The 27,733-nt window shown below is 38.3% G+C and overlaps 1 protein-coding gene and 1 long non-coding RNA gene across 5 annotated transcripts in view; both read left to right on the plus strand.

Annotated features, from left to right (window-relative positions):
* LOC309853449 overlaps positions 1-1,103 on the plus strand; it is a 391,799-nt gene extending 390,696 nt beyond the window's left edge. For both annotated transcript variants that reach the window (XR_014305692.1, XR_014305693.1), the window contains one exon: positions 983-1,103. This is a non-coding gene — a long non-coding RNA (uncharacterized lncRNA). The remainder of the gene's footprint in view (positions 1-982) is intronic.
* A 1,287-nt stretch (positions 1,104-2,390) lies between these two features.
* On the plus strand, positions 2,391-26,834 carry CRBN (cereblon). 3 transcript variants are annotated; one of them, XM_082710932.1, is made up of 11 exons: positions 2,391-2,539; positions 6,677-6,789; positions 7,399-7,601; positions 8,464-8,613; positions 12,528-12,687; positions 20,792-20,854; positions 22,073-22,157; positions 23,143-23,258; positions 24,112-24,176; positions 24,837-24,968; positions 26,164-26,834. In XM_082710932.1, the coding sequence occupies exons 1-11, from the start codon at positions 2,473-2,475 to the stop codon at positions 26,342-26,344; spliced, it is 1,335 nt and encodes a 444-aa protein (XP_082567058.1). In that variant the 5' UTR covers positions 2,391-2,472; the 3' UTR covers positions 26,345-26,834. The 3 variants fall into 3 exon arrangements, with proteins under 3 accessions (XP_082567058.1, XP_082567060.1, XP_082567059.1); XM_082710933.1 differs by having other exon boundaries at positions 2,426-2,539; positions 6,680-6,789; XM_082710934.1 differs by lacking the exon at positions 8,464-8,613.
* Positions 26,835-27,733: the final 899 nt, after the last annotated feature.

Below are 27,733 nucleotides of genomic sequence, written 5' to 3' on the forward strand. Positions count from 1 at the left end.
CAGGGGGCCTGCTTCCCTTCCTCTCTCTCTGTGATCTCTTCCCTTCCTCTCTCCTACTGTGATCTCTCTCTGTCAAATAAATAAATGAAATCTTAAAAAAAAAAAAAAAACTGGCTGATATGTGATGGCACTTGAAGGAAGTGTTCTAGGCAGGGGAGTTACCATGATCTGACTTCTGCCTTCCTGAGATCATTCTGGCTGCTGTGTTAAGAATGAGCTGTAGAGGACAAGGGTGGAAGGCCTAGGCAAGAGATAATTGACTGCTTCAACCAAGGTAGCAATATTCTGCAACACATTAAAAACCAAGAGAGCAATAATACAGAAAAACAGAAAGAAGTCAGAAATTTCTCTTCCCAGTATATTTATCCCTTGCTGCTAATAAAGTGCAGAAGCCAGAAATTTTAAGAGCAGTGGGCTTTTTCATTCTCATTTTCTCTCATCTAATACCAGTCTTAATTATGTCCTATTAAAGTCAATGCTTGAGCTACAAGGCAACCATCTATGAATGCATATATTTCCTTCCCCTCTGGTTTGCGGGGCTCCTGATCAATGAACACATTTCATGCAAACAAGAAGAAATGTGAGGGACTCGGTATGATACTTTGTTTCAGGGTAAAGTTACTGAATTAAAAATAAATGAGAATGATGGTGTTTTCCTTTTTGGTTTTAATAATCAAGGCTTAATCCAAGAAACCTGCTTGCATGGATGTTTTTGTTCAGTAATCATTTGTTATCATCCTTACTGAAAGATGTAGCTTTGGATGACTGGGTAGACTCTGGAGAGATGAAATGAAGGAGGGAGCAGATGGTGAACGGGAATGGTCGGGAGAAAAAGACGAGAATGGGGAGTAAGTAAAAGGTCTGGAGATGGTAGCATTTTTGACCCTGGAGCAGGGCCCAAAAGAAGAAAGAATGAGCGAATGCTTTTCCAGCCGCAAAGGCTGACCGCACCAGACTTCGAGCTGTCCTTTCTTGTCCACAGGGTTTTTGGCTGACCCAGGGTGCAGATCACAATTTTGGTGTCACCTCTGGGGAAGACCATGGGCAGGTCACGTCTTCTTCACGTCAAGGCCGGATGCTTGATGTGTGAAGAAACGTCTTGTACAGGTCAATGCAGTTTGTTGAAATTCTATAAATCACAGTGAGGTTGATAATGCTACAGCATCAAACGTGTGTATCTGCACATTTGCTTTCATCCTTTCCCCTGGTTCACCCTCTCTGACACCCATTCCCTCCACATTCTATCCTGCACTTTCTTTTCTGTCATTCTGGCATATACTCACCCTTCAATTGACTAGAGTGATCATCTGACCACTAAATATCGCAATGATGTATTCTATGTAGTTGTCATTAACCCAAATGTAAAAGGTGATACTGTCATAAATACTGCAGACATTTTTAACCAGAACAAATCCGCACCAGTACTGGGTCTATTCTCATTCTGCAAATGGGTAAACAGAGGCCTGAGGCCATAAATGACTCTACCAAGGCCACAAAGTGATTTCGGGACAGAAGGCGGAATGACACCGAGTGGATTCCTGAATTTCACTGATTAGGAGGTTTTAGCTTTAAACTTTTCAGTGAGGCACATTTTCTGAACTTCTATTTATATCTCAAATGTATTATTATTTTCTCCAGAGCAATGCTGCTGGTTCCTTGCAACCCCTCCCCTTCTTACCATGTTGAGATATATTATTTAATTTCAAGATTTCTCAGCTCTCCTCTGCGGCAGCAGAAATGGTGGTGACAACACTACAAAAATTTTTGTCCGTTCTCCAAAACCAAAATCTTATCAGTCACAGCCCCACTACTGTACCAGAATTATGTTCGTTGTTGCATACCTTACTTCTTTCGCCATATAATAACTTATTTTCACTTAACTGAAGTCATAATGACCCGGCCATTTTATATTCAGACAGTCTTACTTACCAATCATAAGCCTTTTTCTATTCTGTGTAATCATTTCGAGCATTTGCTTCTGATTAATACGTATCAATTTGGAACACATATGGAAACTACTGAAATTTGTTGAAAAGAGTATCAGCTATAAGCTGGCTGCCCTGGGAATAACTGATGCATTTCCCCAATCTTCATAGGTCTACTTTGTATTTTGGGAATCAGAGTTAATGCCCTATAAGCGGGCTTCTGTTTGCTCCACGCCCCCTTCATTAAGCGCAAGGTGGAGACAAGCCTCAGTTTCCCCACAGGTGAAATGTCACGCCAGGGCGGGAACCTAGCAAAGGCTCCGCAAAGACCGCAGTGGGCAGGAAGTTACGAGTGGCAGGGACAGCTTTCTGACCCCGGGGCGCGTCCGCCTTTGGGCGGGCCGCAAGGTTTCCCGCCGCGCTGTGGGCCCCGGGGGCCGCCAGAGGGCGCTGTGGCCCCAATGCGCGGCTGCGGCGGCGCGGTGCGGACTCTCCCCAGGCTGCTCGGGCGCCGCCCTGTCCCAGCCTCCTCTGCGGGTAAACAGACATGGCCGGCGAGAGAGACCCGCAGGACGCTGCGCACAACATGGGCAACCACCTGCCGCTCCTCCCTGGTAACCTCCCGGGGCTGGTATCCGGCGGCGGGACGGGGCGAGGCTCGAGCCTTGAGCGGCGCGGCAGGGCTCGGGAGACGGGCGGTGGGGGGGGGGGGCACCGAGGCCTGCCAGGGCGCCCCGGAAAGGCGAAAGCACGTCAGGCCTCTGGCCAGAGACCGGGTCCGAGCGCATCTCTCTCACGCCGGGTCGCCCCAAGCTGTGGGCGAGGGTTTTTGAATTGGGGAGGGGTCTGCTCCCAAGAACAGAGACCCTCCCCTCTCTGTCCATTGTGTGTCCAGAACTTGGCTCCAAGGAAGCGGTTTAAAACTGAGGGGGAAAGAGGGAGGGGATATGGGGGATCCCGGCAGGTTAACAGCCGTTGTTTTCTGGACTTCTTCCGTTTACTAAGAGTGACAGCTAACAAGTATTAAGCACTTACCATTTCAGGGGTCCTACAGTAAGTGCTTTGCATATATCTCTTGTTTAATCCTCCCCGCATAACTTTTCTGATTCCGATTTGGTAGGTGAAAAATGGATTAGTGGATTAGTTGAGTGACTTGCCCAAGGTGACACAGTTGCAGAGCCGGAACTGCAGTTCTAGTCCTTCAGTCAGCATAGCCTCTGTCGCTTAACCACTTCACTGCCAAGGCAGTATTGGTATGTTTTTCTCAGGGTTTGTAGCTCAAGCAGGTAGTAGAATATGCTCGATAGAGACTTAGGAGTGTGATCTTATATTCAGTTTTCTTTTTTCCATTGTATTTTACAAAAATTTAGACCTTGGCTTTATATTAGAATCCTGGGCGGGGAAAAAAAAAAGTGTATGAATTCATTGTACAAATTTGTCGTGGAAGGCTATAGCAGTGATGCTTTTTAAGAGGTTACCAGACAAACTGGGTCTGTTAGGTGAGTTCCTTCACCTCCTGCCGGTTAGATGTTGTGGAGTTGAAAATAGGTATGATACAGTCTGGTACTTGAGGAGGTTTATAATCTCTATGAGGCAAAAGGTAGTTGATTTAGGACCTGATAAATTAATGCTGTTATTGTCCTTAAGAGGGATTGAGGTAAAGCACTGTGAAATGGATCTGGAGACATCCAGAAGCATACACTTAGGATGGGGTTGTGGAAGAGAAGGCCTAGGCTGTGGTAGGTTGAGTCTAATTTGTTGGGGGAGCTTGAGTCTTCTTGCCAGTGGGTTGAGGCTTTTTTCTGTGGGTTGCCAAGAAACAATAGTGGGTTACGGGGAGTTGCCCAAGGAAGGCTTTTCTTGGAGGATTAATTTTCCCCTGGGAGTTGTGTGAATTGAAGAAGACTGAATGCATGCCCACCATTTAGAAGGGACCTTTTATGTAAAAATAAACCAGAGTCAGAGTCAGTGGTTGTTCCTGAAGCCAACCTAACTGAATTGACATGAAGGTAAGTGTGTCAGCCTTTGACTGAAGAGCTGAGCTGTTTATTTCAGAGACATCAGCCCCACTCTGAATCTGCCAGATCCACTGTTTCAGGGAGGTTACTGATGTTCTGTCGGCATTCATGCGGTGCTCCCCCATGAGATGAGTCATCAGGCTTCACCCTGGTAGTTCCGAACACAGTGTGTGTTTTGTTGAAAAGAATCAGGAGTGAGGGGTTGTCTGGGTGGCTCAGTTGGTTAAGCAACTGACTCTTGATTTCTGCTTGGGTCATGATCTCAGGGTCCTGGGATCTAGCCCCCGCATCAGCTGCACACTCAGAGGGGAGTCTGCTTGAAGATTCTCTCCCTCTTCCCCCTCCACGCTCCCATGCGCACATTCTCTCTCTCAAATTAATAATTAAAAAAAAAAAAAAAGAAATAAAGAATCAGGAGTGAGAAGTCCCAGAGAGGTTGTAGATATAATAAAGCTTTTCTAAATCATATGAATTTTATTTGTAAAGAAACAATGGATTACCCATAAGTCCATGTAGTATGAGTTTTGAGGAGCAACACTCTGTAAATGCTAAGGAAATAGTTTAATATTTAAGATGCATAGAATCCATCTTGGCCAAAGGAAACATTAATAAATAAACAACCGAGTACAGGGAAGTGGGTTTTGGCCATATTTATGACAAAGGCGACTGTATATAAGGAAATTGATATTCTTTTTTTTTTTTTTTTTAACTTTTGGTGAAAATTCTGTTTTTAGCAAAAATATGTATGAAGTGTTAGACAGCTGGCCAACCATTTAAATACAAGTTGAAATAATTGTGTTACTCTTTTTGACCAATCCCTGTATCTAGGAATTCCTGAGAATTAATAGAAAGTCTAAGGCAATTACTACATTGAAAAACATTTTTTTTTCCTTGTCAGGAACCTAGCTGGAAGTAACTTGATTTAAATAGTGACATACACAAAAGAAAATGACAGTTTTGTAATGACATTTTACCTGTTTAGAAGTGTATTTGGGGCATGTAAAAGTATAGGAAATATGAGGTAAAAAATGAGATTCAGTATTTCTAGGCCAGGATTTCTTAACCGCAACACGTTAGATTTGGGGAGCTGGAAAATTCTTTGTTGTGAGGAACTGTCCGGCCCGATGCAATCCTTATAAGATGTTTAGCAGCAGCATCTCTGGCCTCCGCCCACTAGATGCCAGTAGGGCTCTCCTAGTTGTGACATTCAAATATATTTCCAGACATTTCCAAATATCCCTTGAGGGGCAAAATCTCCCCTGGTTGAGAACTGCTGATCTAGGGTAGGAATTTTACCCGCAGCTGGCGTTAACAGCACAGATTCCCATTTAGTAGAATAGCACCTGTTTTTCTAACTTTCTATTACTAATAACATCAAGGTTTTAAAGTAGATTGGCTTAGTTTTCATAATTAAAAATTATGTTTGGGGAGAGTTTTCTAAGGTACTACTTTAAAATATGTTTTAAGTTCCACGTGAGCTTTTTTTTTTTTAATTTAAAATTCAAAACAAAATTGGAATGAAAATGATTACTACATTTCATTTTTTAATAGTACAGTGACAGCCAAGGAAGTGATGTCCCTGCTATGAGAATATTTTTGCTGGGTAGTAATGTTAACTTTTCTGTTTTAATTAAAGGGCTTTCCTTCCTTCCTTTCTTCTCTCCTTCCCTCCCTCCTTCATTCCTGTCTTCTGTAAAAACTCTTAAAATTAAGAGTTTGAAAGAAGCTTAGAGATTCTCTTGTTCCTGGCTGTCATTTTTCACATGTGGAAACTAAGGCATAATCAGGTGAAATGAGTTGTCTAAGTAAGGAGTCTAAGTTAGTTACTACTGGCAAGAGGGAAGAAACAAATCTCGCACACTGAAGAATTTAAATATTTATGTAGATACTTCCTTTTCAAGGAGACGGGAACATAGTCCCTCGCCTCTTAAGTGTGAGTTGTGCTGTGTAATTGTCTTCCAGAGAGTACAAAGGAGGAAAAGAGTAACTTTACAGTAGAGAAACCGGACAAAGAATACCTCAGGCGGGTGATTATGGTCAACATCAGCAGTGATAAGTCATATTGATAGTATGCACCCTTGATACGAACCCCTTGCGGTGTTCTCCCCAAGGTATTTAACCTCAGTGTAATCATGAGAAATTTATCAAATTCTAACTGAGGGACACACTACAAAATGCCTAACTAGTACTCCTCACAAATGTGAAGGCCATTAACAATAAGGAAAGTTTGAAAATCAGCCCCAAAGAGGCTAAGGAGACATGACAGGTAAATGTCATGTGCCAACCTGGATGGGATCCAGAAGCAGAAAAAGGATAGTAGGTGAAAATAAGAAAATCCGAATAAAACGTGGTGATTAGTTAGTAGTAATGTACCCACACTGATTGCTTAGATAAGTGTACCATACTAAGAGAAGATGTTAGCTTATAGGGTAAGTGGAGGGGAGGACTACAGGAAAAGGAATTCTCTGTACTATCTTTGCAATCTCTATGTAAATCTTGAACTATTCCAAGAAAAAAAAAAAAAAAAGTGGTTAGTGACAGAGCCCGGCATAGACCCCAGTCTCTGGCTGCCTCTTCACAAAATGTGGAGATCACGACATGCGAGTGGTGTTTAGAAGAAGCCCTCTCATGGGCTCAGAATCCTCATGAAGGAATTATGCATTTGAAGGGGAATATTGCTTTGACATTTCCTTGCATCCATTTTTTGTTTCTCATACTCTTTTACTTTTATAGCAGAGAGTGAGGAAGAAGATGAAATTGAAATGGAAGTCGAAGACCAGGACAGCAAAGAAGCCAAAAAACCAAACGTCATAAATTTTGACACCAGTCTGCCAACATCACACACAGTATGTACTGTAACAAATCTTATACAGTAGATGCATACATAGGACAATAGATGGAGGTTCCTTACAACAAGTGGCTGAGGTTTGCCTTATTGGACATTACTTCATATTAGGAATTGTGGATGAGGACATGGGCATTTGCCAGTAAGTACACATGCTTAACTCTAAACGTGCTAATTTTCAAGCGGTTTGATACTATGTCCTGGACAATTCTTTGAAGAATTGGCTTCCTCCGTATGCTTCTGCTAGTAATGGAGCTACTAAAGTACTCCTTACTCTCTGCACTACTTGGTACTAGGGTGTTAGTTAACATTCTAACATTTTATAGTTGTCATGTGTGATATTTGGACATAGGTTTTTTATCTTAGTCAAAGAAAAATATTTTGAACTAAAAAATGTTCTTGAATTTGTGAGACATTCCTCAAAAGATAATAGAACTTCCACTCGTAAGAATCAGAATTAGATTTTCGTGTGGGAGGCTGATGCACTGAGTTTGTTATTTAAGTAAATACTTGTGTCTGTTTATATTTCTTTTAATCTGATTTGCTCTTTAGTCTGTTGAGCTTTTATTACATGTGGAAAATGACAGTGTATATTTGTTTTCTTAAATAGTATCTGGGCGCTGATATGGAAGAATTTCATGGCAGGACCTTGCATGATGACGACAGCTGTCAGATTATTCCAGTTCTGCCACAGGTGATGATGATCCTGATCCCTGGGCAGACCTTACCTCTTCAGCTTTTTCGTCCTCAGGAAGTCAGTATGGTGCGGAATTTAATTCAGAAAGACAGAACCTTTGCAGTTCTTGCATACAGGTAAAATATTAGAATGAATTTGCTTAACACATTCTCTCTCATGTAGAGCCACAGCAGACAGAGGTCAGTGTTAAAGCCAAAGCTGACTATTATTTTGCATGCACAGGAGACTAGATAAGGATGTGAGGTAAGAAATTTTGATGAAAAGATTGAAAGTGAAAGTTGGACTATTTTTACTGTTCTTATTACCATTTAGATCAGACATTTACTATAACACACCAAGCTTTCTGATATTTGAAATTTAATCACTTCTGTCTAATGAAAATTTCTGGAATCTTATTTTCAAGCACTCTCATTATTTAAAGAGAAAGAGGGCTTTGACATTTTAATGTACAAAGGAGTAACTTGTTCTTTTCTCTGTCTCTCGGAATTCATAAGTTGTCCCGTTATAGACCAGTGGCAAACTGGTATTTCAGGTATTCTGTGGCAACCGAAGGAAATCAGTGGTAGAGGCAGGAATTGAATGCGGGGATTTCCCACCCAACTACAATGCTGCTAATATTAAGCAGCAGCAATGATGGTCTACTGAAGTAAAAGAATGTCTCCTTTGGAAAATGAGATTAAACCCCTGTCAGTCTTAGATCATTTTCAATGACTAGAGAGACCTATTATTTTCCTAAAGAGCTCTAATTGTAATTCCTTTTTTTGTTGTTGTTGTTTTTTGCTCTCATTGTAATACTGAAGCCTTCCGTGTCTGCATTCCTCATGTGATTTCAAAATAAAATGATAATAGTTTTGCAGTAAGGGCTAAATGCTGTAACTTTTTTATCATGTTAAATTTAAATTTAAACGCTTTTGCCACCTTTGCATATTTAAAAATTAAATGTTCAAAATTATTTCCTTTTAAAATTTATCTTGGAAGTAATATACAGGAGAGGGAAGCACAGTTTGGAACAACAGCAGAGATATATGCCTATCGAGAAGAACAGGATTTCGGAATTGAGATAGTGAAAGTGAAAGCAATTGGAAGACAAAGGTTCAAAGTCCTTGAGCTAAGAACACAGTCAGATGGGTAAGAAATAACATGGATCTTAAAGTTGTGTGTACATCATTAAATCAGGTGGTTTTCTTATATTTTTTTTCTATTGTACTGATCCTTAACATTTTGTAACTTTGAATTAGTTGTTCTCTTTCCTTTGAAGGTATAGCCTGGTGGTTTCCATCTTGGCTATGCATCAGAACCACTTAGGAAGTTTTAAAACTATACAAGCTTGGGTTTTGTTCTCATCTCCCTTCCCTACAGAGTGGTTTAACCTTGGGTGAGGCTGTAGCGTCTTTTTTTCGTGATTTCCAGGTGATTCTCATGACCCTCCAGGTTTGAGAATAGTCATATAAACCCAAAGTGCATTGTCTTTGGGGATAGGGCCTCTTTGGGATTGAAGACCTCTCTTCAGAGTGGAGAGGCCACAAGCTTCTGAGCTCTCTCTGTGTGCGCACCGGGGCAACTGTGGCGGTTGCAGTATTCCTGTGATACTTGAAAACCACACCAGTTGCACCTGCCAGCTGTTCTATCTGAACTGTAGAAGCCATTTGCAGTTAGCACCCATCTCTGGTGTGAATTTTACATCACCCACGAATGTATTAACATATAATAAGTGGTCAGTAAATGCTTGTTGTCTCTGTGCCTTATAAAGTTTGGAAATTCTCTGAGTATGTTTTTTTAACAGTTATTGTGGTATGGTTCTCATGGCTCAAGCTTTTAAAGTATCACTAACCTTATCAAAAAAAAAGAAAAAAAAAATCCAGTTCACCTTTCTTTATCCTTTTAAAAACAAAGCAAAACAAAATAAGCATTTGTCCAGATAATTGATGTTACCTCTTGAGGGAGTGGTTCTCAACTCTGGCACATAAGAATCACCTGTGATATGTTATAAGGGTACAGATTCTTGGGGTTCACCCAGTCCTAGTGAATTGGTCTCTTTACAGCAAAACTGAAAATGTTACCTGACCTCTGTGTTGAACAGATAATATCCTCTGAACACGTGGAACTTCAGAAGTGTTGTCTTGTTCACATGGTGGACATTTACAAATATCACTGAATTATGGAAGTATAATGGACAATAAAGCAACCTTTTGGGGCTAGAGAAAGCATAGAAAAATGAGGGATGAGATGCCAGAGCCCTCAGTGGTACCGCCAGAACATTCCCAGTGCCGACTCTTGTGGTGTTAATACACTGTACTATCATTATAGGATTGTATATCAGTCTCCATCAATAGATGAGCTGCCTGTATGTTCTACACTTAGAACCATAAATGCTAGGTGAATGAATGAAACAGTGTGCTCCTGGGGGCTCTGCATTGTGATAATTAGCAAGCTGTTTTGTTACTGCAGATTTTACTAACAGTTCCATATTTAAAGTACTTCTTATACTCCTACTTAGAAAATTTTTATTATTTGTGGGTACTATATTATAGGAACCATAAAAGAAAAATGACTTGGGAGAAAAGTATGTTTGTGAGGCTTTCTTTACTTTTGATTGTGAAGAAACTTTTCAACACAAGATGGCAGTAGACCATTAACTCTGAAAACAGGTCAAAGACTATGTTTGACTCTAATGAAGATAAACATGAAACTGATAGGGTTAGACAAGATTCGGCTTGGGAACATTCTCTTTATTATTCCATAGACCCACTGCTAAGACCTCTCACAGAGGTGAGTCTTTTTTACTATAAAAGGCTTCCCTAGAGTGGGATTTCTCTGCTTTGCCCCTCTGGCTTGTAACTCCCTTTAGTAGAAATGGTGAGATGGAGATAATATAGGGCATTTTCCTCTTTTTCCAAATAAGACAACTAAGTACTAGAGAGAGGAAGTGATTTGCCCAAATTCATGCAGCTAGTAAGCAACAGTTGGTTGATTCTAGGTCCCCTGACTTCCAAACTTACACTCCTCTTACTCTACTTGAACTCCCTCCATAGCACCTTGAAACTCAAGCCAGTTTCCTTTTCTCCAGTCAAGTAGTGCTAGATAATAGTCACATCTCTTTTATGTAAATGACCCTTCATTTAAAAACTGTATAGCACTGCCTTCTGGCCTCTTCTGAGTTAGGAGTCTTTATTTCTTTGGCATTTTCTGAACACATGGAAGGTTTTGTTTGTTTGTTTTGAAAAGTTAATGAAAAAGTAGAAGTGTGTCATTGAATCACCATAGAACCCTTCAAAAATTCCTGAGGATTCCTTAGCATGTGGAGAGAAGGAGATTAATACCCTGTTGGGAATTACAGGACAAGTTCTCTTACCTGTCATATCCAAAACCAATAATCAGTAATTATCTGAATTACTAGAACTGTCTGAACCTAATTTGAAAGCAGTTTTTATTGCTCAGCTTTATTCATTAAAGCCATTTTATTTAAGTCATATTTCATTGGTTTTTTTATATTACTTACATAAATTATATAACTATAATCACAAAGCAACTGCTATAAACAGATTGTAAAGAAAGAAAAGTAGGTTTATTTAAAACAGAACCCACCAGGTGGGAGAACTAGTACGTATGTGCAGCAGACCCTGGGCATGTCTAGCAAAAGCAGTGGAGAATGTTGCTCAGTCCTGCAAGGCAGTTGGGACAGCTGGTACTGCAGACTAATCAGTAAAAGGATCAGAAAGCCGATCTTTCAGTAACATTGATATTTTTATCATAATACAGTAAAATCTTACATGATAGTTGAGTTAAACATTCATGATTTAGTTGCTGATGACCTTCAGGAAGACTCAGATTTCTAAACACTTCTGTAGAATGGCACACACTTTTGTTTTTAAAAATAAGATTATTTGTGTTCATGTGACAGCTGAAGAAAGAGATTTTTTTTTGTTTTTAATGACCTCTAATAATATGAGAACAATTTGAATATAGTTTGAACATGTTTGGGTTTTTTTTTTTTTAAAGATTTTCAGAAGTCATGCATACATAAATTTGAGCTTGCAGGAGGGAAATAAAGTTAGTGGAACGAGTCTAACCAAGTTAGCCATTTTCATTTAATAAATAAGTAGAAGTATCAAAATTTCACTTTTTGTGGGTCAAGGCAGTGATTAATATGAAAAACCACTTGAGAATTTCTAAACATAATTAATAATGAAGCAGAAACTGTAATACATTGAACTTTGTCAGTCTGATAGTGATTTGTTCCAGCATTCGAATGTACTAATATATTCTGCATTTCAAGAGCCGTACTCTAGGAGAAATGTTTCAAAAGAAAATAGCTCATAGGTACAGTCTTCCTGTTGGCATTTGTTCATGATGAGATGTTTGTGGGTATGATATTCTCAAGTAGTCTGGAAATGGTGACTTCACTCTCATGGGAGTTTAAGTAATTTTTAGGTAAGAAAAAATAATATGCATATTTTGATTCTTTGCGTTTTCAGGTTAAATGTTTGAGGAGGAGAAAAAAGAATGCACATATCAGTACAGGGTACATGTAATTCTGTAGTCTTATTTTAACTATCCATATAAGTGGGTTCTTGATTTTCTATTCCTTTCTCTACCTATTCTTCCAGTTATATTAGACTTAGGAGAAGGGACAGGTGTAAAAGCCAGGCAGCAGATGGGGATCTGGGATGGGGTGTAGGGTATTTAAGAATGTCTAAGAAACTAATTTAGAAGTATCAAGCAGTAGTAGATGGTTGTAATTTGATTTTTTAAATTTCATTAGTAGACTCTATATTTATCTGAAATATACAAATCTCCCTTTACATTTCACAGTGAGATTGAAAATCTATGCTTTAGGTTATTTTGATTTTAACATTGGTATAATTTCTGGAATAAAGTATTTCTGAAAATTCTTGCATCTTAACATCAGTATCCTATGGATATGTTTAAAAAAGAAAACTGAAAATCTTAGTATTTAAAATTACCCATAATGTTTAGAAACTTAATAGTTTGAGTTAGTTTATTTTAAAAATGAACACCATGCTTGGTTCTCTTTATTTTAGAATCCAGCAAGCTAAAGTGCAAATTCTTCCTGAATGTGTGTTGCCTTCAACCATGTCTGCAGTTCAGTTAGAATCCCTCAATAAATGCCAGATATTTCCTTCAAAACCTGTCTCATGGGAAGACCAGTATTCATGTAAATGGTGGCAGAAATACCAGAAGGTGAGAAACTTTTTATGCATCTTCAAAAAATGAAGACAGGTTGCTTTTTTCCTGTATTTAAGAAAGGAACACAAACAGCTCTCATGATTCATTCCCCAGACACCTTCTGTGATAATACTCTAGCTGCATTTGATCAAAGCTGGAGCTTCTGAAAATTTCATGGGCAGCCATTTATGTAAAAGCAGTTTGCAAAAATAGTAGAATGTCACAGTTCTGTAAGGTGTTCTTGCTGCTATGCCTATCCGTTTTATATTAATTAATAGTTTGTGATTTTTAGTTCTGGAGAAACCTCTTACTAAATCTCTTACTATCAGATCAGATGTTTGGCTCTTGAATTACAAACACATTGTCTTAAAAAAAGAGTTTCAAGTAGCACATAGTAGTCATGTGTTTGAATTTTTCTGGACTTCTGAAAGAAAAGCTTTTTAGCTATCTGTTTATACATTGTGGTTGACACCACAAAAGTTGGCTTGAGACTTTGTGCTCTGTTAAAGCATTGGTTGTTTCGGCATTAGTTCTTACACATATCCTTTTGGCTAGATCACACTAGAAAATAATTGATGAAGCCTGTTTCTACTCATTTTTGAGATGTATCAATTTTGAGTATACAATTCCTGCCTAAAGGAAATGACTATCCATTTTTAAGTTTAGGAAGTACAGGTTCTTTGAGGTTTATCTTTTTAAAATATGGAGATAATTTCTATTTTAACCTGAAAAATTGTGCACTAATCACCCCTATTCTTTGTCAAGTCATGCAGGTTTTAATTGTGAGTAAATTACCGTAGGATCCTGATTTAATATCAGTATAGACAATTGAAGAAGGAGTATTCTGCACTAGTCCATGTACCACCACTTTTAATGTTCTTGAGGTCGAGTTCGCCTAGTTTTCAGAGGGCCTTGTGAGAATGGCTTATTGGCAGGCAGCAGGCTCATAACCAGGTGTCTGTAGGCTTCTTGATCTTGTTATTCTATTTCTCAGTTGGACAATTAGAGACATGGTTTTGTGTGTTTTAACAAGTGTTTCTAGAAAGAATCTAATAAATGTTTAGATTGCTTAAGGATTCCCATGCCACCTTAACACTAATATTTTTGAAGATTTAAGAAATACTGCCTTAAGTTTGCAGGCAACTTTTGTATAGTTAGGCAGTCCTTCTTTTTTCAAACCTGATAGAGACATAGTTTACCCCTGTTTTAGTTTAATGGTAGAACAGTGGAAGATTTTGTCACCGTGGTCATTTTAAATATCACTTGAAATAAGTATGTCAGAGTCAGCTCTGAGGTACATGGGCTCCAAGGAAGTAGCTTTGGAATTTATTAAGTTGTTTAATGCCTAATAGTGTGTTCAGCACCGGGTGCTGGTGTGATGTTATGTGGCAAGGAAACTGCATCAAGATGCTGCCTATTTTTATCATATTTAGATAGTTGCATGTTTCAACCATGAACTTGTTTCTTAGGAGATATCAAGTGTTTTGATTTGTATCATTCTTCTGCACGAAGATTGGTTGTTAAAAATTAACCATGAAAAAATCCTAATTTTTCTTTGTAAAGTGGTAAGCGGTAGGGTGTGACGGACATTCATTCCTGGCTTAAGTGCTCCGTGCTGGCTGTGTGTCCTTGTCTGTGGGATCTTGCCATCTTAACCCTGAACATGATGAGTTAAACAAATAAGACTGCTTTTTTATTCTAATTTTTGTATGGATTACTGATTGACTTGCTGTCCTGTGGCTAAAGCACCTTAGCTTGTTCACAGTAAATTCCAAATTAGGCCTTGGCAGCAGGGCTGCCACTGGCTTACCACAGGCAAAGAGAGCCAGACATGAAAAGACCAAGGAAGCATGTTTGTTTGGAACCAGGTCTTATTTCAATAATAATAATAATAATAATAATTCTAGACCCTCAAACATTAGCACTGGGTTACTTTCATGTTCAGAGTTGCCAAGGACTAAACAGAAGATGCTAAGGAAGAAGAGAGGCATAAAAAGTTTTAGGTTTAGGAAATACAGTTCCTTCATCCTGTGTGTATTGCAGATTGTAAATGTGTTCCCTTGCTTAAAATTTGAGTAAAGTTTGTTAGGTTCTGAAATTTGGCTCTAGATCACTAGGCAAGAAAAATTGCTTTATCTGTTTTGGACTGAAGATGGCCTAAAAAACTGTTCTCCACCCTGAGCCACTCACAAAGTGAAGGGAAAGGGAATGGTAGGTGTCCTTGGTGTCCACATGTGCTGGTCCTGTCTCTGGTTTGGCTTACCGCACTGTTAGCCAGGTGCTAACGTACCACAGGACTAGATCGCATAATATCGCTTGTCTTTAGATGGATCTAAGGCTCAATCCACTCCTCTCTTCATAGAGTTTATTCACATCTGCTCCATACTACCCACCAGCATCCTAAGCAGTGCATCCGTTTGTCTTCCATGTCTGAGAAGTAGGTAGTCAGAATTGGAAGATGCTCGTGTGATTCTAAGCCAACCCATGCTTACCAAATTGCCCTACCTTTTTAGCAGAAATGATATTTCGAGGGTCTCAGAGTGTGGCCTTCCTGATGTATATTCAGTGAACCTTGAAACTGCACACACTTCTCCACATTTGCCACTGAGAACTGCACCTCCCAAATGACAAAGAATTAAGCTTCCGCAAGTATTCCTGTGTCATCGTCGGCTTTACGGGGCAGCATCAAAGATGATGTCCCTAATCCCTAAGGAGTTCAGCCAGGATAATCAGGGAACACTCTTCCAGAGTTCATTTCCATCTGGAAATGTTCCTTGTTCTGTGATTTGATCTTTGAAACTAATGTTTACTTATTTCCTATCTCAGTGCCTTTCACCCCTCCCTGGGTTTTTGTAGTGGGGTACTCAGTGAGGAAGCTTTTCTTTAACCTACTTGGGAGCATGACGTATTAAGTACACTCCCTCCTTACCCAGACTATCTCTTCATTCCTTTATTACAGCCATACTGCGTTCATCAGAAAAGAGTTGACTGTGAAATGTAAAAAACTGAAATGTGGAAACAAATTAAGAAAGTGTTTGATGCTCTTCTTTACAGTCTTGCTGAATTTATAAGCCATGCTCATATGGAACAGGGAAGAACTGAACACTGACTGATTCCCAAGGGCAAAGCCTTCCAGTGCAGGCTCACACATTGGTTTCTAAGTCTGCCATACTTTCTCTGTGAAGACAGATATTCTCATTTTGTTCCGTTTTCTTATGTGAAAGATACACTGTCCCGGGCCTGTTCTTTCTTATAGGAGATTTTCTGTATTGGCTTTTGGAACACAGCTTCCTTGTTACTGCCAGAGCTTCAGTGTTCTCTGGTGTGGCTGCACTAGCCTGTGTCTAACCAGTCCCCAAAGATGACCGTGTACACTGACCCTTCGTACACGTAAATATGTATGATAAATTTTGAGACATGGGATTATTGGAGGACGGGGAAGATGCATTTGTAATTTGGACAGATATTTTCAGACTGCCTTACTAAAGAGGTTTTCCCTAAGTGTACCCTTCTATCAGCTTCACAGACAGTGTAGTATTCAACTTAATTTTTGATGATCTGATAAGTAAAATACAGAATCTTCTTGGAGATTTAATATGAATTTCTTTGGATATGAATGAGGTGTAACATTTTGTGTTGAATGGCAATTTGTATTTTCTTTACTAAGAAGCATCTGTTCATTGTATTTGTTCTTTGTAGATTTTTAGTTCATCATATGTCAGGAAACTTACCCTTTGGCTGTACCTAATAGGTTTCAAACATTTTCCCTGGTTTGTGACTTGTCTTTGGCATATTTTAGAAAGGTTTTTTTTTTGTCCTTACGTAGTTGAATTTACCTTTGTTAATGCCTCTGTATTCTGAATTATATCTAGTAATTACTTCCCCAGAGGAATCTTAAAAAAAAAAAATACTAAAAATGCAATCTTTTACTTTTGATTGTTGATTTCACTGCTCTTAATGAAATCAAAACTTATAAGCTTTTATCCATCTATGGTTTATTCGACTATGAATTCAGTTCTGGTTTTTTTTGTTTTGTTTTGTTTTTTTTTACCTGATGGCTCCCTATTGACCTGTCAGCATTTTCTGAAAAGGTCGTAATTTCCTTCACTGCTATGACCGGATGTCATGTAGACCAAATTCATGATTCTTCATTTTCTTCTGCTTTGTTGTTAGTCTCCATAATACTGTTACAGCCATTGACAATTTATAATTTTTGTAAATATAAATATAACTGGTAACCCCCTTGCTAGTCTTCTCTTTTTTCAAGGTGTTGCTGGCTGTTGCTTTGCCTTTTCATAGGAACTTAAGAATTTGTTTTTGTCTTGTCCCAGAATAATAACAGGGGCAGTAAAACAGTAACATCCATACCTATTTTTATAGTAAAGAAGAAAAAAGTCTTGAAATTTGGGCTCTGCGCGGTCAAGGACTTCCGTGGACAGATTTGTGATTTCCCAGGTGTCCATCTTATCCTTGTAGTTGTGTATCTGCCTTGAGGAGTTTAGAACTCTCAAAGCAGGAAAGAGCATATCCTTCTCTTCCCCTTTTTTCATTCAAGTAGGGATTTGGTAAATGAAGGAAGGAAAAAAAAATAGTAGCTTTTGAATTACTTGGATAGATTGTTTTCATTATTTACATTGCTGATCGTGATGGGATTTAATACAATAAATGACCACCTTTGGTCACTGTGTATTCAGTGATGATGATTTTCTATTCATGTTTAGCCTTTTACATTACTCTTCCAATTTCATTGTACTTCGACCATTTAAGAAGAGTTTCACGTTTTTTAAATATTCTACATTATTGGAAGACAAAGGTGGAGCTATAGTTATGAAGTTTAAAAATGGAAGAATGTGATGAATTTCCTTCTGCCTTCTTTCAGTAGTAAATCCTGTTTCCAGAGTGACTATATCTTCTCTAGAGAATCAGTCAGTGGTCATTTTTAAGCACCTAACTTTTGGGCTGGTATTAAAACCTTTTTGAGGTATAGCCCTTTTAAGAAGTCAGTCATGGTGTTGATATATGTGAAGAATGCCGATAAATTGCTAGAATTTACCATTGCTATTACCCAGATACAAGACAGGAGCCTCTGCTTATTGTGTCGGAAGTCTAAATTGGACTTGAAATTGGAGATATTGAAATGGCCTAAATTTGGGCATTATTTGCTGTATATAAGCTAGCTGATCTTTTTTGGTATACTTCTCTTCAGTTCTGGGTTGTTTTTTTTTTCCCCTGATGGCTCCCTATTTTCCTGTCAGCATTTTCTGAAAAGGTCGTAATTTCCTTCACTGCTATGACCGGATGTCATGTAGACCAAATTCATGATTCTTCATTTTCTTCTGCTTTGTTGTTAGTCTCCATAATACTGATGTAAAGTTGACTGTATAAAACACATCACAAATATGAAGGATAAATGTATTTAATTGATCTATGATTAGAACTTTAGAGTCTGTCACGATAATCCTGATAAAGAATTTTAATGGCCTTCTCACTGTAAAAAGGTACAGAACTGAGACACCTGTGTTGCAGGTTGGTCACATTCACCAAGCACGCATGGGCAGTAGGGCATGTGGTTACCATCCTGACCCACTGCTCTGCTCTCAGTAGACTAGCTGGCCATGCTCTCTGGTCACCTTATGTTCTCATGGGAAGGAATGTTTATAGATGAATAAATTGGTTTGGCTCCTATCTCGATAGGAGTGCCAAATAAAATTATATGTTTTTGTATTATAAAAATGATCATTCTCCCATCATTCTAAGTGTAGGTTAATAACTGAACGGGGAGTGTGCAGTGTGTGTCAGCCAGCCACACTGAAGCTTTGTTCGATTTTTGTCATATTGTAATTCTGAGTATACCACCAGAAAGTAAGCTTCTCTACACTAAGTATATGCTCCACAGGGCAAGAATTTTAGTCTTTGTTGTAATCCCTGGTTTACCCCAAATGCCTGACACATACTGGGCGCTTAAAGTGTTTTTTGAATATTTGAATAATGGTTAGTCATACTCCCTGGATGCACAGTCTAGTAGCCCCCATTTATGAGCTGTGACCCTGGGAAAGTTTTTACCATCCTTCTGTGCCTCCACTTCCCTATCTTTGGAACGTGGATGATAATGCTACCAAACTAGAGAACTTTTGTAAGACACATACGGACATAGACGCCTCTGTTATTACTGAATAGTCAGGGTTGCCTGATAGGCTGCTTTAGTGTTTTTATTTTGTGTTTTTATTCTGTAGTATTTATTTGTACTGTGACCAAAATCCTTAGTCTTAACTTTTTTTGGCTTAAACATAAAGAACTGATTGGAGAGTAACTTAAGTGTCTTATGTTCTCGCTCCTCTGGCTTAAATTACTTTTCAAACATGTACTTGGAGGCCATCCCAGACCTATCTTTTGGTAGCTTCAAATACAAGGATTATATTGAACCAAAAATTCATCTCATTAAAGAATCCTTTGATTCATGAGCCTTGAAAAACAAGTCTATCCTCATCCATTTAAGTATTTCCCTAAGATATTTTAAAATAATTATCATGTCCCCTTGAGAGGCAGCTCCAAACTGAACATCTGTAGAGCAAACTCTTGACCTCCTCCTAGCATCCTGGCCCCTGACAATTGAGTTTCCCATTTCTGACTGTCAGAGAAGGGGAACATTATTGTCTCATCTTAGATTCTGGACTTCTTCAAGCACAGGATTGCAGAAGAGAGTAGGATATGAGCTCTGCAGCACAAAGGTTAGTTCATAACTATCAGCTAAGTCCCAAGTCTTTCCTACATGCATCGTGTACCTTCCTCATTTCAAATCCATTTGGTCTTGCGAGTACAAGCATAGGATCTCCCTTTCATTTTGTTAAGTCTTACAAACTTGCTTTGCTTGTCCTACTGTGGGACAGTCTGTGTTGAGCCACCTTCCTCCTTTCCCACCCACTTTTCCTGTGCCATACCCAGTGTTAGTTAACAGTCTACAAAAGTATGAATATCTGTACCTCTGTAGGTTTTATTTTCTTTATGGAGAAAGATGTAATCTTTCTTTATTCTCCTCAGGTTTGATAGGCCTTGCTTGATCAGGTGCAGTATATCCTCTCCTGTATACAGACACAACAATGTATTACATTGTTCCTTGACATTTAGGTTGTCTCCAGTTTGTTGCTGTTAACAGCACTACTGCAGTGTATTCTCCCAATCATATTTTTGTGTCCTATAAAACACCTTGTTTTCCAGACTTTCTTGGTAGGTTATACATTTATTTTTCCAAATGAACTTTAACTTATGCTTCTTAATTCCAATCATGTTGATATTATATTGAATATAAACTCTGAGGACTGACATCTTAATGATTATTGAACCTTCTCATCAAATTAGAAATTCTACTGAAATTTAAGTATAATTCACATTTTTCTATGGATTTAGGCCCACTCTCATTTGGATTCCAAAATGCAACAATTGGAAGACACACCCAGTGCTTTTCCCCTTTCCTGAATTCTGTTAAATGGAGACTTAATCATGCTGAGTCTCAAGTGTATGATCATTGTTTTCTTTGAATTGCCTCATTTCTTACGTTTGCCTCTTGGTAATTCAGTTGAAAGCCATTTCAAGTTTTACACAAAGACCATTTGGATGATAATTTCACTGCACATACTGAACCAACAAATAATCAATAGTATAAAAGCAGGTAATGTAGTCAACCAAAGTATGTTTAGTCACTCTTCAAGTTCATCTTAATTTTACTAAGTTTGCTTGGCACTGAAATTTCATGAACTTTGCCAGTAAGAATGATGATTCTAGGGCGCCTGGATGGTTCAGTGGGTTAAGCCTCTGCCTTCAGCTCAGATCATGATCTCAGGGTCCTGGGATCGAGCCCCACATCGGGCTCTCTGCTCAGCAGGGAGCCTGCTTCCCCCTCTCTCTGCCTACTTGTGATCTGTCAAATAAATAAAATCTTAGAAAACATGATTGTCAAATTTAATAGAAAACCATTAGATACAGGGTTATCTACAAAATGTTCCATATTTTTGAAAGTAAAAATCTTTTTCCAGGGTCAAAATTAATTTTCAGGTATTTTTCTTTCCACTATAAGAATCTTTACAGAGTTTCTTAAGTGACTTTTTTTTTTTTCTGTTTTCAGAGAAAGTTTCATTGTGCAAATTTGACTTCATGGCCTCGCTGGCTATATTCCTTATATGATGCTGTAAGTATTACCTTGTACTTTCTTCTGGGGTAAGCCTTGTCATAATTAAGGGTCATAGTCTTTCATACTCAGTGGTATCTCATTTTCAGAACTAATCCCATCTTTTACATTTAGGTAGAGCACAAAGAAATCAGATACTACTGAATTCACTTTGTCTTTAATCTATAGGATTTTTCATTTTCCTAGTTTCTAGTGGCTTATAAATTTAGGATAGGGTGAGACATTTTGGGGTCTACTAAGGATTTGAAATGTGGTGAGCAAAGGTAGATTTAGAAAATTAAAGAATCCCGTAATATTATTTTGGTTTTTTTCCTATACGAAAATATAAACTTCTTATCTCCTGATCCCCAGTTAGTCCGTCCTCTACATCCTCAAGTGTTTTGCTTCTCAAATTGTAATACTTAGGCATCACCATGCCTTTCAAAACTTAAACTGGAATTGTTCAAAGAATCTGGGTTTTAGACACAAAAGACTCTGTTTGAAGCTCTCCTATCGTTTCCTCTGTGGTTGGGGTAAATTACTTACCTAAATAATTGGATTTTTAAAATGGGAATAATGATAGTTACTGTACTTGGCACATAGTAGGACATTCAACAAATGTTAGTCATTTCCCTTAGTGAATCATCTCATGCACAGATGTGGAATCTTGCTTCAGAAGACTAAGCACTGAAGGTTGAACACTTACCGCAAGCACAACACTAAAGGAAACTACAGTTCACTCTGTCCTGCAGCAGCTTTGGGCCATTACAGATAAACAAGTATACTGTTCGCATACATTTGTGAAAAGATAGTATGCACTGTTGTTTACCAAAGAGGTGCCAAGTAAGGTATATAGGTAGCAAGTGCTCGTGAAGTTTATAGGAGCCACTGTCCCTACGAACAGTCAGAAAAGCCATCCTAGAAAGGGGGAGAAGAGAGGCCAGTTCCACACAGTTGATCAAAGAACACCTAAAGGACAGCAAGTCAGGAGCCTATGCCACTGGGAAAAGACAATGGAGGAGAGGGGCCTGGAAAGCCAATTTAGTGCTGGCCCATGAACTGGGGCTTTGGTCATCAGAGCGTAAGAAAACAGACACTTTTAAACGGGGATTCAGATTTTAGTACAGTGAGGACTTAAGTTGCTACTAATACATTAGTTTTATTTTATGAGCTGAAAATCTGGCATTAAGTTCTAAAAAGTCTGTGAACCTTATTATGGCTGCTTTTATTTTAAACAAGGAAACTTTAATGGATAGAATCAAGAAACAGCTGCGTGAATGGGATGAAAATCTAAAAGATGACTCTCTTCCTTCAAATCCAATAGGTATGCAAAGTCTACTTCCTTCCTATGGCCTTTGATGTTTTAGTAAATCATTTTTCTGTTTAAAAAATATATATATTAAAGATTTTATTTATTTATTTGACAGACAGAGATCACAAGCAGGCAGAGAGGCAGGCAGAGAGAGAGGGGAGGAAGCAGGCTCCCCGCGGAGCAGAGAGCCTGATGCGGGGCTCGATCCCAGGACCCTGGGATCATGACCTGAACCGAAGGCAGAGGCTTTAACCCACTGAGCCACCCAGGCACCCCTCTGTTTAATATTTTTATTCATTCTAAAAAGCATAGACATTTGTTTTGAACATTTAAAAAAATGAGTAATTAATTGTAAGAGAGTTCTTCAATTTTGTGAGTAGTCTAATCTTAAGCAGTTTACCGGTTAAGTTCAGATCACAGACACGATCAGGCATGTTCAGGGTGTTAGGCCATAGACCAAATTACAGTAAATGGGCCACATTCAAAAATTTGAGTGTCAGAACTCTCCCTGTTCTTTAATATGGCTTTGAAAAGGACCCTAGTTCTAAGACTTATTTATCTTACGTACATATAATCTCTCTAGTTATTAGGTACAATTACTGTAGCCATTTTTCTAGTCTTGTAGCAGACTGACTTCTTTTATCATGGGTTTGATTTTCATGTTTAAAAGATCAAAAAAAAAATGTTAATAAAAGAAACCCAAACTCCAGGGCACAGCTCTTTGGAGCTTGCCACTCTCACTGCAATAAACTTTCCCACCTATATTGCTCAAAATAAATAAAAGACATTTCTAAAACCAATTATGGGAAAAGAAATTAATTTTGGAACTTCCTAAGAATATATACTCAATAGCTAGTATATTTTAGTATTGTTTATAATTATGTCCAATACATTCTTTGGGAACTCTGTAGAGAGGGTTTATTTTAAAAAGACATTATTATATGATTCATATTTGCTTCAAATATTTAAAACTTAAAAAAACCACCATGTCTTTCAGATTTTTCTTACAGAGTAGCTGCTTGTCTTCCTATTGATGATGTATTAAGGATTCAGCTCCTTAAAATTGGCAGTGCCATCCAACGACTTCGCTGTGAACTAGATATTATGAATAAAGTGAGTAAAGTTACCATGTTCATGACACTCATATTTTAGGCTTGATTATCTATGCGACCCAGTCGTATAGTCATGCAATTAAAAAACTAGTTGTTTACTTGTTTTACATGATTTATTTTTTTCAAGATTTTAATTATTTATTTGAGAGAGAGTGCCCTAGAGAAAGACAGAAAGCATAAATGAGGGGGGGAGAGGGGAAGCTGACTCCCCTCTGAGCAGGGAGCCCAACATGAGACTCTGTCCCAGGACCCTGAGATCATGACCTAAGCCGAAGGCAGACACTTAACCAACTGACCTACCCAGCCACCCCATTAGTTTTACATGATTTTTTTTTTAAGATTTTATTTATTTATTTGACAGACAGAGATCACAAGTAGGCAGAGGCAGAGAGAGAGAGGGAGAAGCAGGCTCCCTGCTGAGCAGAGAGCCCGATGCGGGGCTCGATCCCAGGACCCTTGAATCATGACCTGAGCTGAAGGCAGAGGCTTTAACCCACTGAGCCACCCAGGCACCCCAGTTTTACATGATTTAAAGGATAATTTAGATATTTCATTTGGGATTATACAGACACTTAAGACTCTTTTTACATCCCTCAAACACTTCCATTTCTACACGAAGCATTTGTGCTTATAAGTGTCTATTACTTCTTGTCCTACAAAGTCAGTAGTTTAAAAGTGAGTATGTGTCAGATCTCAGAGGTTTTCTTAGTCCTACTTTAAAACTCTGTTTTTGAATGGTTGGAAGGAAAGCATGGTATTTAGAGGGAGCAATACTTTAGTTTCTTGATGGGCTTTGTAATTACACAATTAACAAGTGTGAATTTTCCCCACTAATTTTCTCTTAATTTTTTTAGTGTACATCTCTTTGCTGTAAACAATGTCAAGAAACAGAAATAACAACCAAAAATGAAATATTCAGGTGAGAAATGTTCAGTATACTTCTGAATACATTTTCCCAACTGCTCTAACAGAGTTATAGTCAAGACTGTATTTCCATTATCCATATATCTTCCTTATTAAAAACAGTCATTCAGCAAATGCTCTAAGGGAGTTTAAGAAACCCTTCCTGACTGGGTGCTCAGCAGCAGTGGTGATTTAAGATCTTATTCACAAGTAACGGGCATGGTAAAGTCAAACAAGGGGACAATTCTTTTCTTTCCCATTCCTGCTAAATAATTTGTTTCCTTCCTAGTGATTAAGGACCTAAGATGAATGCCTCAGGTAGAATCTTCTAGGCACACATAGGGCCCTTCTGAACATGTACTGATCCTGTGTGACATAAATGTGTAAGAATTACTTTAGTACAAAATGATAATTATAAATCAGGACAGTAAGGAAACTGTTGCCTACAAAGTAATCAGTTACCCAAGGATGCCTAATAGGACCTTTTCACTGTACTTTCACTCTCAGAGACTCCTTTAGATGAGCTCCGTTTTACAAACATGTAGACTGAATGAAACTGGGCTGACTCCCAACCTCCTGTTTACATACTAAAGGTCTGATGTTACCTCATATAACCTCTAATTAGACTTTCTCCTTCCCATTTTGACTTATCTTCTACGCTGATTATCTCTTGCAGTTTATCATTGTGTGGACCAATGGCAGCTTATGTGAATCCTCATGGATATGTGCATGAAACACTGACCGTGTATAAGGCTTGCAACTTGAACCTCATAGGCCGGCCTTCTACAGAGCACAGCTGGTTTCCTGGGTAATGTGGTGGTCACTTTTGCCGCGGGTGGGGGGCCTTAATTGGACAGAGTCCTAAGCAGAGTTGTTAGAATTATAATCAAAAATAGACAATGAGATGAATACTATTTAAATGCTCTTCATTTTATGAATGGCTAGTAACAGCTACTTTGGCATACTCTCCCTAAACATAAAAAGTTAGAAGGTTGCCAACTGCAGTTATCCTTAAATTAACTATGCATTTAATCCAGAATTTTCATTTTTCCTTTTAGCTCATTCTGAAAACCAGCTGGCTTATAACCCAGTAAAACTGTATCTAAACCACATTCTGTAGTATTTCAGACCAGAGAGTATTTCCCAAGCAGTGACAAACAAAACAGCTGGCTTTTTTTTCTGTTTAGCCCAGTGCCCTTCAAAGTAGGAGCCTAGGACCAGCATCACCACCTGGGAAATACTTGGGGTTCTTGAAAAGAGTAAGGCTGAGGGAATTCTGGGTCATTCTTTGATTTTTGAAAGAGGCAAGCAGAGATTTTGGGGGGCACCTGAGTAGCACAATTGGGTAAGCATCTTTTAGTTTCTGCTCAGGTCGTGATCTCAGGATAGTTGAGATCAAGTCCCACGTTTGCTTAAAACACCGTCCCCCAGCCTTTCTATCTCTAAAATAAATTAAAAATAATAATTGCCATTTTGGACATAGGACCATATCACTTGGATTGTCCAGTCTTATTTATAAGGATTAAAACTAGAATTAACTTGTTAATAAATATGTGGGAATATACCTAGGGAATGGTTTCAGTTACATGATTTGGTTTATTTTGCTAGTTATAATTTGAGTTTCTGGATGAATTTTCTGACAAAATCATACTTCAGTGAAGTAGTTCTTAGATTTTTAGATGAGAAATTCATGTATCTCTCCCTCCCACCACCTATTTTAACTCACAAGAATGTATTTCTGGAGGTGGATGGTGTTTTGTAACATGACTGCAATACAAAACCCCCAAGGAAAGGTACCTGCAAGTTAATCCCATATCAACAAGATTCAGTTTTTTGTCCAGTGCCAAGAAAGAAAAAAAATAAACACAGCTTAAAACCACAATCAAGTTTGTTTCAGGAAACAATGTAGAATTTAGCTCTGTCTTGTTAACAGCTTTATACAATGATAGGCTTGGGGTACAGAGATGTGTTTCCTTAGCTGATACCCTTCTTTAATTTTGTAGGTATGCTTGGACTATCGCCCAGTGTAGGATCTGTGCAAGCCATATTGGATGGAAATTTACGGCCACCAAAAAAGACATGTCACCTCAAAAATTTTGGGGTTTGACTCGATCTGCTCTGCTGCCCACTATCCCAGACACTGAAGATGAGATAAGCCCTGACAAAGTAATACTTTGCTTATAAACAAATGCAGTAGAGATAAAGTTAATATTTATTAAGTTGGTCTTGTAAAATCAGATCTGCTTTGGAAATTACTGCATTTGATGCATACCCAAGTAAAAAGCAACATTATATGGAAGGTTGCAGTTTCTTAGTCAAAAGGTATTTGAAGTTTTAAATTAAAATATACTATTGAAAGGATGAAAAACAGTCTAGAAAACTTGGTTTTTAGGAATATCTACCTTAGTACCTTGGTATCATTCTAGTCTGGCCTGCTAGGACATGAAGACCTCTCTGGAAGGGAGGAGATGGGTTTCCTGCACGAACCTCTTTGTAATTCCTCTGACACGAGGTTAGCCACTTGCTAGTGATACATGGAACCAACAGCAAGTTCTTACCTGTGCTCTGACGGAAGTTCCCAAAGCCAGGGTGCCAAATACAAGGTCCTTTAATTTTCTTGAGTTTCTCTCATACTGATTTGTAAATTTTGAAAATATTAAAGAGTTAAAATATACAGTTTGAGCCCCAAAATAGTGTTCATTTCCTTACGCATTTGTTAGTGAAAAATATAACTTATTTGCTCAGTGTTTGTCTGAACAACCTGGTTATTCTGTTCCAAATTCCAATTTGAACCTAAATTAATATGGAACAGAGATATTTATTAGAACACACCTCCCTTCTATCTGGCTAAAAAGTAACTGTATTTTGTAAGCACTCCATTCCATGTAAATTGAAAATCTGTAAGTAAAATTTAAGAGCAAACAATATTACACATCTTTGTTTAAATAATGTAAAATATATACTCACAAGCTGGTAATTTAAGCATTAAGATGAAGTTTTAGATAGATCGATTAGCCACCTACCTCTTCGCTTCTATGTTCAAATGTTGATTGGATCCTTGCACATTTGTGTAAATATGACGACTTCACTGCTTTACATAATTGGGGAAAGTTCAACTAATGGGGAGAAATGTATGAGGCCAAAAACAGACTGCTAAATCTCTTTTTTTAATTTATTAATATTTTCTTTTACCAAATGTGCAGTGGTTATGATTGCCTAAGCTAAAATGCTCAACTGAAGATATCATGTTGTGTATTTATGTACAGAGGTAAGTGAAAAGCATTTCAAGAACACTGTCCGTTCTGTAGGATATCCCCCAGCTGTACGGTTTTGTAGTACTAAAAACCTTGGGTTTACAGGACTGTAACCAGTTGTTCAGACAGCCTTACACTATGCCAGCAGCACAGTCACAGAGAGGGCACACTACTTTTACTTTTGCCACCTGAAGGGTGTATTCTCACAGTGTTCTATTTTGTTTACTAACACTGGCCAATAAAATTTTCAGATATATAAAAGAAATGCATTTAACACTATTTTAAAATGGTTTTATAAGTAACAAAAATAAGACCTCTG

This window comes from Mustela nivalis (genome assembly GCF_964662115.1).
Source record: "Mustela nivalis genome assembly, chromosome: 1".
NCBI classification, from domain to species: domain Eukaryota; kingdom Metazoa; phylum Chordata; class Mammalia; order Carnivora; family Mustelidae; genus Mustela; species Mustela nivalis.